At 38.4% G+C, this 13,103-nt stretch overlaps 1 protein-coding gene across 1 annotated transcript in view; it reads left to right on the top strand.

Annotated features, from left to right (window-relative positions):
- Positions 1-13,103, top strand: part of LOC135082182 (optomotor-blind protein-like) — a 128,528-nt gene that overhangs the window by 51,161 nt on the left and 64,264 nt on the right. Inside the window, exons 2-3 of the mRNA XM_063976952.1 lie at positions 3,445-3,558; positions 6,162-6,315. Coding sequence (XP_063833022.1) covers positions 3,445-3,558; positions 6,162-6,315 — 268 coding nt within the window. The remainder of the gene's footprint in view (positions 1-3,444; positions 3,559-6,161; positions 6,316-13,103) is intronic.

The raw sequence follows: 13,103 nt of genomic DNA, 5'->3' as shown, positions 1-13,103 counted from the left end.
TGTGCAAAAAATCCACTTTTCCGAGCCGTGTATCATCACGAGTATCTGTCTATAGGCACATTTATAAGGTTTAAAACAAAAATTAAGTAATCACAAAAACGCAGAACGGACGGCCAATGGGGCACAGGGTTCAAGTGGAGGCTACGTACCGGTAAGCGCATCGTAGGACGTCCACCTACAAAGTGGACCGACGACATCATAAAGATAAGCAGGAAGGTGCTGGATGCAGGCCGCTACCAAGCGGTCATTATGAAAATCATTGGGGTACAGGCCTATGTCCAGCAGTGGACGTCCTATGGCTGAAATGATGATGATGATGATGATAAAATGCTGCTTTATTAAAATTCCTACGCTGAAAATTATCCATTTGTATTTAATGCCACTATGGAGTCCTAGTTTAACTATTACGAGAAAAACACATTTTTGCAGTTTTCATAGTAGTTGCTATTCAAGTAGCCATAAGATAAAAATAATACAGAATACATAAGCTTGTGATACCTTTTCAGAATTTCAATTAACCAAGGAAATTTTTAAGGTAATGGGCACGATGGTCTTCCTACATTTTTTTTACACGATGGCTGATCAAAAGTGCAAGACAATGAATTAATTTTTCCTTCTTCTCTGCAATTTCTTAAAAATTTTTATACTTTTAAACTAGTTTGTTGAACTTTAATCTTTTCTTTTGATAGCCCAACTATCCCTTGTGATAAGGAAAAAAACTAGATTGAAAAGTATCCTCATTTGTAGAAATGGCATGAGAAAAAGTAATCGCAGGTGGCAATTTTCTAAAAATGCACAAAAACTTAAAAATCTTGAAAACGGTGATATTTTTACTGGGGTCAAATTTGGACGTTAGGGAGACCATGGCGAGGCCTATCGATGGTTACAGGGTTATCCATTGTTTTTAGGACACCCTGTATTATCTTCAAAACACGTGTACAAAGGTTAATATTTATCAAAGTCAATACGATACTCAAACATATAAATATGTATTGTGGCACATAATTTATGGTCCCAATAACGTTATAAGGTGGTAAAATCATTACCCTTCTTTCAAAAACGCCGCGAGTGGGAAAACGCGGACCGATCGGAGCGTTATTAAATTAGAATCATAAAAGTGAAGCCTTAATGTCGACAAATATAAATAAATCAGTGTTACGGCGGCCATTAATGGCACCGTGAAAATGACTACTTAGTAACGTTTTTTATAGGTGTTGTAAAATTAATAATAATACACAGACGAGAGTAAATCAATATGAAGATTAATATTATAGGTTATGTAGAGTCGTGTAGAGAGGGTCTTCTATACTGCTTATTTTAATTTGCGATATTCTTCTTGCAAGATTACTTTGTGAAACAACATTTATGAATCTATCCTCAAGAATAGATACAAGTTATGTCTATTATAAACATTGAAATGAAAACAAATCATGAAACTATGCTCAAGTCTGAATCGAGTTTTCATTTTTTATTAAGTAGGACCAGATGAGTCCAAATAATATTTTTTTGTTGTAAATATATAAGTTTAGACACCTATAACTTGAAAATCCTTGTTCAATTCTACAAATTATTATAGAACACAAATACACCTCATACAAAACATTACCATATACCAGTAAATCTACTACATTGTAACCATTTCTACTATTTTATTTATAAACTTTCACGACGTGGCCATTACTCATACAGCTGCGCACGATTCTGCTCTTACCCTGCTTATTAATACAGACAATATTTGCATCCTTAATATTAGCTTAGAATGGTGTCCAGTCATATTTTATACAAATGCAATTGAAAAGTAGCCCGGTATTTTTTGCGAGCTGCTCACGCGCATGTGGAAATTTAAAAGGTGTAGCATAATTCCTGTGACATGTCGAATAGTATACTACGTTAGTGTGTCTAATTTTATAACTATACCTATTACTTAGTGGGGGGCATTGTAATGCTATCTTGAAGGAGGCAGTAGGTACTTATGAATTTATTCCCTTGATGTATTCACTGTAGACTACGTAGCCCCTGGAGCATTACGTGACTGCACAGGAGTTAAGCTATCGATGTTTGTTAACAAGGTTTACCTAAAGGGTCAAGCAAGATGATCAGCATTAACTATGAAGAGTACTATTACTGTTAAGCTTCTACATACACGTGCCACCTAACTTTACCTGTAGTAAACAAAGATACTATCAAATCAAAACATGTAACCTCATTCTACATTCGCACAATTAAACGAAGCAAAAAAGCACATTTACTTGAGATCAAAGATAACCTCTTGCAAGTAAACAAGTGTTTCTTCAATAAATTAGCGCGGGCCGCGCTTAGAATGCCAACTCCCGGTATTAGGTATGCCCGTCACAGCGACGACACCACATACATCAGGCCGGCCACAAATCACTCCATGTTTGGACTCACGATCACTAGTACTTATCTAATGAAATGACTCAAGCATATGCCAGCGGATAAGCAAAAAGTACGAGTATGTCATCTTTGCTAGACGCAACGCTGCAACGCAAACATTCTCAGGTCAATTTCGAAAATTGAAGTCTGCGAATTGTTTGCAAGTGAAACTCGTTTCGCTGTAACTGGCCAGCAAAACTTGTATACTTAAAATCAAATCAATTGATACCATCTTACTTGGCGACACATTAAAATTCAGCGTTTGGAAAGTAAAATCTGTAGAACAAGACTTTGGTGTCAACAATTTAGAGAGAACAGTAGCCAGAACGAAATAAATCTCTATCATTGATTCCATTTTTGTCCCATCGGAAAGATAAATGTCCCAGATAGCATATTTAACATATGAACAACATAACAGAATCCGAATCATCTTCACTCTTGAGCATAATCGCCCACGCTTCGGAATATTTAGATCTAAAATGTCACTAACCGTTTCGTCACTTAATCGCCATTTGATTAGAAGAGATAGTTTCTGATAGATTCTAATGCTATCACATAAAATTCATCTTAAAATAAATATGCGTTTAGACCATAATCGAACTATAGATCATTAGCTTTAGTGTCAGTGACAGAGACAGAAAGATCTTTTTTGTTTAGGCTTAACAAAATAGTGTGAGTAGTACTTTATGCAAGAATAAGATGGAGAGAAAATTAGTATGTACTTGTTTAGGTCTTGTCACGCAATACTTCTACATCGTTCACACTCAGATCACGTTCACTACAAGGTTTTGCTAAAAGGATATAGGAAAATATTTCTTCGTTAAATTCACCTACATAGCTATGTCCACTAAGATTTAGATGCAACTGCCGATAAGTTCTTACGGAGAATATACGTGCAATCAGTAGGGCTATTGGTCACACACATGCGGTAACGAGCGACTTTTGTAATATATTTAATGTTAGTAATTGCTTAAACCATACCATTTTGTATAAAATCATGATAAAGAAGTAAGATTCAAAGCGGTAAAACAAGTCCATTCCGATTTACAGACAAATGTTCCCACAAATGAAGTTTCGCGTCTCTGGTTTGGACGCGAAGGCGAAATACATCCTTCTACTTGACATCGTCGCAGCCGACGACTACCGATATAAGTTCCACAACAGGTAGACAATCGCCATTCGATCTCGATGCACTCGGCATGGATTTCGCAAGCATTCCTTCTCGTTCCATCATCCGGGGAAAAACGAAATCGGAAAGAGACGGAGTGTTTCGAAACAATTGACTGCATCCGATCCTTATGCCTGCTGGGACGCTCATCATTCCACCTCATAACCAAACTGGCGATTTGGCACAAACCAAATTGTCAGCTGAACACATCATGTCGATTGGAGACGCACCATCACCGTACCGTTACACGCTTGTATTCTTTAGCTTGTGATTCAACCCACGCATGCACTACTTCCCATCACAACCATTTCGATGCGTCTCTTAATTGCGCCTAAACAATTTGTAAGAACCACGCTTAATTTAAGGTCAACGACTTTACGAGAAGCGAACACCGACTGGAATCATCGGACGATTAAGGATTCAACTCACATCCAATGGGTAATATCATTAAAATATCTTTGTCTTAAATGCCGCTAACGTAAAAAGCCGGCGACGCAACACCCGGAGGTGAGAAATACGGCCGCGATATGTGTACTTCGGTAATCTCCACTAACTACGCTCGTCTAAAAAACAACATCGGCTCGGATTCTACGACCATCGGGGGCGCATCTACGATAATCATCTTATTTGATCGTGTACATTGTTTAATTCCCGATGACAAGCATCGATAAGATTCGTCTGTCCGCTTTACGTCCGCCCGATCGACGAATATCAAAACCGCCGACACGCAGGTTTGGCAACATCGAGATGTGGCCGATAAACTTCGATTTAATATTCGTTAATTAATACGACCCGAACATTCCGGCCGAAAATGCGACTGTGAGTCAGCAGTAAACCGATATACGCGCCGACAAAGACTCGCCCGCCTAGCGCTGTTAATATGGTAATTAATTATTACAAATCTCTCTTGGGTGATTTAGTCGCCAATAAATCGTATGTAAACTCGGTTCGTTCTCGTCTCGTCCAGTCGGAGTCGTGTAGGTTTTCGTGTACCGCCGCATTGTGTCACGGCGCGCTGCGGAACTTGACAATGGCAGCGTACCGCACCGTTTTTGGTCTTCTCCGTCGGAAACATGACCTTTTTGTTGGGTGCGAATACCTTGACACCTCACTGTGTTGCTGCGCCGCTGATTAGACGCGATACAAACGAATGCCCCAAATACAGCAGCTCGCGTCACATCTCCCACCGGGCCATTCCAAACTCAGTGGTTTACTCGGATATCTGTGCTCGACTTAACAAAAACAAACTAATTAACGCGGTACAAGATCACAAGCTAAAAGGAACGCTTCTCGGGAGTAAATGGATGTAAAAAGTGAAACTAGTCCAACAACATGTCTTACAATCGACGTGATGTCAAATCGTTGTCGCAAAGAACGAGTCCCAACCCATGTTTTTCTCTCGTGTTGCTTGCAGACGTATGTTTCCTGCCTACAAAGTTCGCGTTTCTGGTCTTGATAAAAAAGCAAAGTACATTTTGCTAATGGACATCGTAGCTGCCGACGATTGCAGATACAAATTCCACAACAGGTATAAATAAAGAAATAAAGGAATTAAATTAAAATAAGACATGTAGAGATGACGGGATAGTGACGTACGGTCTTGGTTAATCTTATTTTAATGTAATTCGTGACAATGAAAGATATAAGAGGCAAGAAGCATGCGTATTGTTTACATATTCATGTTCGACTGGGGATCTGCGTGGTATCCGAGCCCAATTATTTCGTGCGGGTGCTCGGAGCATCTTCTCTGTAGGTACCATTTCACTTTCGCGGTCGGTCATTGTTTTGCTAACTAGTGGGGCGCCCCAAAGGAGCTCGTTGGAAATTCAGACGTATCTGGTAGTACATGCAATTCTGTAACTGGATTCGCTACAATTTGACGTGGTATCACTATTCTTTAACGCAGATCTCTTTTCGTTCATTATATGTGCATTTTAATGTAGTTTTTTAATAAACAGCTTGTACGCCATTGACTTACAGCATGAGCATTTCGATACCCCCACTCTGATGCATGCAGGTTTTTGTAGATACACCTATTACTGCTCTTTAATTAATTGGTCCGAAGTCTAATGACAATTGATGATATCGCAACACGTGCAAGCACCTGTCTTGCCCATGGCCTTGTTAATTAACGATAACCTTCGATTAATTAAATATTTACTAGAAATATCTGTTTACATTAATAAAGACTTCAATATTTTACTAGAATGTAGCGACGATAGAGCTTGAGATTTATTGCTGATTTGGAACCCAGCGTAGAAACTGGATATTTGAATTGTACTATCAAAAAGCATTATCGATAACTTTTGACGATTCACCATTGATAAATAACAATATCCATTCTGAGGCACTATTAGAAACCAGAAGACAACAAAGCGCACTACACACAGAAGCTGCTCTTGATGGTGACACAATCTTCCTTACTTCTTGTTGTCTTAAAGTCCAAACCAAGATCACAGATCAATAAATCTGTGGCTTCTGTGTGTAAATCGCCAAATTTAACTGTGCCTCAGAATTCAAGCACAAAGTACATTGAATCGCAAGGATATCGATGATCTCCCAAAAAGCAGGACTATATGTGTGCTTTCTGTTCCCGGAGTCGGTGGATGGTCGCCGGGAAGGCCGACCCTGAGATGCCGAAGAGGATGTACATCCACCCCGACTCGCCCTCCACGGGGGAGCAGTGGATGCAGAAGGTCGTCTCCTTCCACAAGTTGAAGCTGACCAACAATATCAGCGACAAACACGGATTCGTGAGTACCGCCTTTTTTGTCAGCTTTGGGATCGGTGAAGTTCATTCTATTGTCATTATTATTTCCAATATTGTGATCTAGTTTATTAATTTTGTCAAATTCTTAAATGTAAAATTTCTTAGATGAGTAGTGTTATTGTTTATACATTTTTGCAGCTTTACTTACCTATTTATTACAAACAAACGTCCGCTGCTTATGAGAATTTTCTAAAGTTTGAGATTACATCAGATATCAATTATAATAACATAACAATATCAACCAAAACACTAATTTAACCTAATCAAAACATTTCATTCCACCGATTTCAAAACGCTTTTTATGTTTGTGACGTGTCCCTTTTCTGTAGCATATTGGAACTATTAATAACGTGTCTACGAGACAACAATAAGTTTTGATGTCAAACCTAAAAAGTAGCAATCGGGGGTATATTTTTTGCCGACAAAAAGTTTATAATGTGGGTGATATTATAATTAACGTGTAGCAAAAGAGGTTCGTGGGTAGGACCCCTGTCGCCGGCCCGCGGGGGGGCATTGTACGGCCACGGCTATTATGGCTATTTACTTTGAGCACCCATCATCCATGGCGTTTAGTAGCTTTCAATGGGTATTTGTTACGCAGTTTTTTCGCCTTTGATACATCAAAATATTCTGACGTTCGGATGCCGTTGTTTCCTTTGGTATCTTCTTCGGTTAAGGTAGCGTGTAATTCATTTTATCATTCTCAAAGGCTGGATTAAAGTCGGTTGTGTTTTTATAAGCTGCCTTTTAGACGTACTAGTTTTGTTTATTCCTCGGACAAAAAGTTTAAAATTCATTAATGACTTTTATCTTGCCTAACTCGACTTGATATACGACTAAAACGAGTGAATTTTACAGCTCGTTAAAATCTTAGTAATACTTTTACTTGATTTAGAGTAATTAAACCTTTTTAACTAGACCACCCACCATCTCTCTGAATGCGAGCGATCTGTCAACATTTCAACAGTGCCGAATGTTGCTGCAACAGTGTCAAGTCTGTATTACCATAACCAGGTTCCAGATATGGCCCGAGCCTGTCAATGATTGGGTCTAGCACGGGCCTGAGCAAGTTTTTAGAAGTGTCCAAGAAATTATCCATTGCCTTTAGTATCAAACATCTTATACATTGCTTGGACATTCTAAGTTTTTTCAATCGTCGCTGTTTGTTTATAATAAGATGACCTTTTACTTTTTATCACTGCAGAAGACCATTAGTGCGCCCTCGTTAAAGAATAATTCATGGATGATTGTATTTATACGTTTAATGATAGTGTTGAAATTATAATAATTGAATGGAAATTTTATTTGCTCTCATGTCTTATTCATCTTTGCTAGAAAACTTTTAAAAAGGTAACTTTATTAGGTTCGATTACATAAAATTAATTTGTAATAGGTATTTTCTTTTTTTGAAAATACTGGTCACATAAAAGAAAAACAATGTGCATTTCTTTATTGTCATTTTGTTTAAAACGGCACCGAAATAGGAAGCATTATTCACAAATGGAAATAAATCACTCCTAATCTAATTAAAAGTGGACATTCAAAAAATGCAGGCCAATAACTCTGTTTTCAAAAAAGCCACTGAAACCGAGCCGGCGCTTTGTAACACAATACACTTGAAGAAGCATTTACACGACCGCGATCCAATCATAGATAAGGGCGACTGTTTTTTTTTTAATTCGGCTGATGAGCGTTTGTTTTTTGGCCTCTTTTTCGTGTTAGGGTCTTTTGTCTTTGACGAAGGGCGTGGGTAATTGAAATAACGACGGTCGCCGCGCGGTATGCGTAGAATTTTGACAACACCTGACTTCTGATACGGCTTGATGTATAATTTTGAAATTGGAACGTGACAGGGCGTTTGGTTTTTTATTCATAAAGATGACGCGGGTTTTATTCAGTTTGCTGCCAGTATTTACAATAACATTGCTATTTACCTTCTTTTTGATCGCCTTCAAAAAACGTCGAGGTTCTATATTCTACTGAATGTATTTTTTTGTGTTTAGTCTGATCCATCCTGTGTGATCCTGTACATTTTCTAATGATTTTCGTTTTTTTTAGCTGCACGAATTAGGTAGCATTCGAGTCCTTTTGTTTCAATTGAATATTAAAACCCCATAACGTGTCAGCATGAACTTCCGTCATAGCACCAGGTAGATGGAACCCCAGATAGGGTGATTCTATTTGTTTTTTCGACCCGAGTCATTCCGTCTACGACATGCCGATTTGTGGATGACCCATAATTTTTCAAAGATAGTATCAGCTCCTCGCGACTATTAATTTTGTATTTGGAACATCATAAAATAGGCGCATTTGTTCCGACAGTTAATTTCAATTTAAATTCGAAATATTGCATAATTTATGAATAAATTCAACATTAATTAAAAAATAATTTGTTGTTGATTTCTTTATTATTGAAGTTACTGAAACCGCAGTTTATTTTCTGCCTTGAAACTTATCTTCCTAGTCCTAGGTCACTGTCTTATTTTGACTAAGTATATCTATTTATTTATTCAGTCAAATGAGATCTACGTCTACGTAATGAGATTTAATTAACAATGGCAGTAGAAACATGAAACACAGTCAGTTCAATTGTTAGAGACCTTTCAAATCAAGCATAACCCGGAATCAGTGAAACCCAAATAGCACTGGAGCTGATACCGCAACCACAACGGTGCCCAAACGGTATGGCGTTCGTATAATTGAACTATGGTACTATACATATCGCCACTTACGGGCAAGATTTTATCTCCCTCTTAATAGAGAAGGGCCCCAGATTGGCACACGCCCCGATGCGTGCCAAAGGACATCGTTTGATCAATAACTGTATATAAATTACTGAGCATATGTCCTCCGGTGCGCAGCAAGCGAACCGTGGAGGCCTTTGTAGCGTACCTGTCTACTTGTATTTATTTGTCGGACAACCCGTGCGAAAGTTCGGGAACTGAGACAAATGAAGGTTAATAAGCGTGATTCTGACTAGCCTGGTGAACGTCAGATAGTCGGTAAACAACATACTCGTAACAAAAAACCGACTCTATCGCTAGGTTTTGAATTAGGAACCCCGTGCGAAAGTTCGGGAACTGAGACAAATGAAGGTCAATAAGCGTGATTCCAGCCTGGTGAACGTCAGATAGTCGGTAAACAGCGAACCAACTCAATCGTCACGGGCTCTATCGCTAGGTTTTGAATTAGGAACCCCGTACTAAAGTTTGCCAGAAATAAATGAAAGTAACAGCAAACCGACTTTGAATTATTCTTATTTATATTTTTGGCCAGTACCTCAAGGTATTGAATTAGGAACCGATTTAGGTACAGTCCACGTGTGCTGTCAATTCTCATCAAGAGATTTCGAATCTTATTTCAAATGTTAAAAAAAAACAGTTTATAGTAGGTACCTAAATAGGTAGATATCCAAAATCCATTGGGCACCTACTGATGGACATCCTATTGTCAGTCAGGTAGTGATTACATAGCAAAAAGAGCTCTAATCGACGAAAATTAACGATTTGAAGTCTTAAATAATTTAACGGCATCCCCTAATATAAAATTAAAGCCCGAATCTAAGCTACAAGTGGTTGTAACTGCGACATCTCTCTTTTTGGGTAAGTTATATTTAGGTACATACAAATTTAACAACGGTTAATATCATTAACAAAACAAATAACAATTACTGATCCCGATAGTAAAATCCCGTGGATTTTTCTAGAACTAAATATTTCTCATAACATCCTTACTTTTGAATACACGCCAAACAACCAATATCCAAATACAGCAAAACTTCCGATTCGCCCGGTCCCAAAATCTGAATCAATAAGTAAGGCTAGACTCTCACTGGTTTTTTCCAACAGCTGCTTCACGACCGACAAGACACGATTCCGCCACAATACACTACTTGAAGCGAATTTTCTGCCCCACAGACGCCGGCTGCGGATTAGTCGTTCACAATTAAAACGGTGTAGACGCCGCTTTACGCCATCTTTCGTATTAAGCTATTGTGCGCCTCAAGATGTTTTCGCAAAAACGGTAGCGGTTGAGATTACATTTTGGGGTGCTATTATGTTCAATTAGATGGGTTACTTTGTTTCGTGCGGTGTTTTTTCGTGTAACTAATACATACTGTGCCTGTTAGTTTATAAACATACTTATTTACATATTATCAAGTAGGTTTACAGAGTAGGACTTAAAGATTCAAGTTTTACTTTCCCAGTTAATTAGGACTTTATTTATTTATTTATTTAATTAGGACAACCAACAAGACAGACACAATTAGAGACAGACTTAGAGAATTTGTAAAAAAATGGGGTTAAAAACTAGTTGTGTCTTACTAGTGCATTCAATATGGTACTGATTATAGAAGTACAAGAAGGTAGATCCATGACTATCTCTCATTCTGTCAATAAAATTGATCTTTGATAACCGGGTGTCGAAGATGTCGTTAAAATAACTGAATGTTTCGGAAGATTTTCATAATCAGACTAGGTAAGTATCTCGTAGTCTGGTAAGTATATCACATTGTAGAAAATAAACCTCTCTCGATATACTTGGCTATACATCTTCAACCAACGCAACTGTTTCTGTCTCTACATCGCAGAGCCCTCCTCACAAACATGTAGGTGCGCTAACTCACATTCACCTCATTGGTTACCGGCTGAATCAGCTCAATGAAATGGGACCAGCCCATTGCCACTTCAGTTTGCTTGAAGGAATATTCCCTTCAATTGCATCTTTTAAGTCACATTGATTTTGATTTCTGCGTTTATAGACTCAAATAATCAATACACAATGGTTTGTTCCCAAAAAATAATGTATGTACCCATTAAAAGGTTTTGTAGATGACTAGCTTTTATCCGCAGCTTCACTCGCTTTAGAGTAGGCGCACACCGTGGATTTTTCGTCGGCCGATAGTTTAGTCGGGCAGTTGATCAGTATGGGCATGTATGGGAGTGCGCACACTACGCCGATTCGATTAGGCCGATTCTTCATACAAATTAAAATCGGGCACAACTATCGGCCAACTAAAAATCAACGGTGTGCGCCTACTCTTAAACTTCGTCCCCCGTTGTGCCAACCAGCGCAATCAGTCTTTATACAGATAGAAAACCAGTGGTTAATAATTTGTAAGCAAGCCAAAACAAATCTCTGAGTCCGCCACTTCACTGATTTAATTTCGTGTTCCGATCAACACTGCAGCCACTTGTCAACGATACCCCAGTGTGCTAGGTCAGTAATGTTTAGTGTAAATATGGCAGCGAAAACTGCACTCCACCGTAGAGTGGTGAAATGGACACTATTTGTACAGCGGCCCCTTATTTGAGCTGCTTTTGTTACAGACGGACATGTGTCATACGTGTTAGTTGTGTCCATAAATACTGTTTGATAGTGTTAAGTTTGGGGGTTGATAATTAACTTGACCTTTTTGTAGAAACAATAAAGTGTAAGCGAAAATTAGAAAAAAAAATCAGCTGAGATTTTAAAGCAAGCAAGAAATAGAGTATTTCTGTGGCATATAAGAAAAAACCTTCATCCAAGCCAATTTTTTTCTTAGTAGGCAGTTTAATTGCTGTATTTTAGAAATCATATCAACCATAACTGTTCTAGAACGTTATCTCCTTTTTTTCAATTTTGGGTCAAAATCCGAAATTTACCGTTTCGTACAAAACTAAATAAAGATTTTCACTCTACTGAACGTTAAAGGGCACAAATCAACACCTGCATACGGGTTTGTGTAATCGAAGAAGACCCCAAACTTTTGGGAAAACAAATGGACTCTGCCAAATAGCAAGAAAGTGCGAAAGTTAAACATTACTCAGTATTGTGAAGGGGTCAGGGCAAACAATATCCGTCACAGATTAAAAGAAGTGACGAAAAGTGCTACCATTAGGTAGGTACTAACGCCCGTATTTACAAACATTACTATGAGGTCTCACAGTGCGTGTGGACGCACAGAGTGACACACGTACTAATCATAGAGCTCTATTCAACGCTGTGCGTTCGATTTGCTGCTTCACTTAAACAAGCATCGTTTGTGAATACGGCGGTAAGGTTCTCTGTCGTTAGATCTTGATGACCATTAATTTTAAGTGATAAAATATCACAAATCTTGTTATGGCTGTCATCAGCGGTGCTACTTTATTTGTGTCGTAATTTCGTATCCATTCATCCCTGTCGTTCACAGCGATATTATTGGTATGAGTGACAGTAAAAGATGAGACTCAAATACAGAATCAACTTTAGACAGCATTAGCGTTATAAAATTGATAAATTTTTATAGGAAATGGAATCAAACCAGGTGGTTGGGAAATTAGAGTGAAACTAAAGGTAGCCTTTCGAACTAAGCTTCACAGACGCAGCGTCTTTAGATTTGGTCGGCGGCGTTGGTGGCACAAGACCAAAGCTAAAGACGCTGCGTCTGTGACGCTTAGTTCGAAAGGCTACCTTAAGCTTAACTAATTGTCATTTCGCACTCTTGTTTTAATAAATCTTATCAAAATCGGTAGTCTTAACAAACTCAAGTTAAAAGCAACCTTATTTTGCGATGCTTTTGTATGGCGTTTGACAGATTTTGACGTCAAACTTATCACTAACTCAAAGTAAGATGGTGCAACTCAGCCTAAATGATAATCAGAAAGATTTTGCTATTTCATAATCTAATAAACACTCGCGCTTGGCTACGTATATCAAAGCCCACAAACCCGTGGTAGTGGCTTAAGTGGCACAAATACATCCCGATCCGTCGCAAATATTTGCCCGTTCATCCCGTGGGAACTCACT

This window comes from Ostrinia nubilalis, chromosome 21 (genome assembly GCF_963855985.1).
Source record: "Ostrinia nubilalis chromosome 21, ilOstNubi1.1, whole genome shotgun sequence".
NCBI lineage: Eukaryota > Metazoa > Arthropoda > Insecta > Lepidoptera > Crambidae > Ostrinia > Ostrinia nubilalis.
This window is presented reverse-complemented; position numbering and strand designations above follow the sequence as displayed.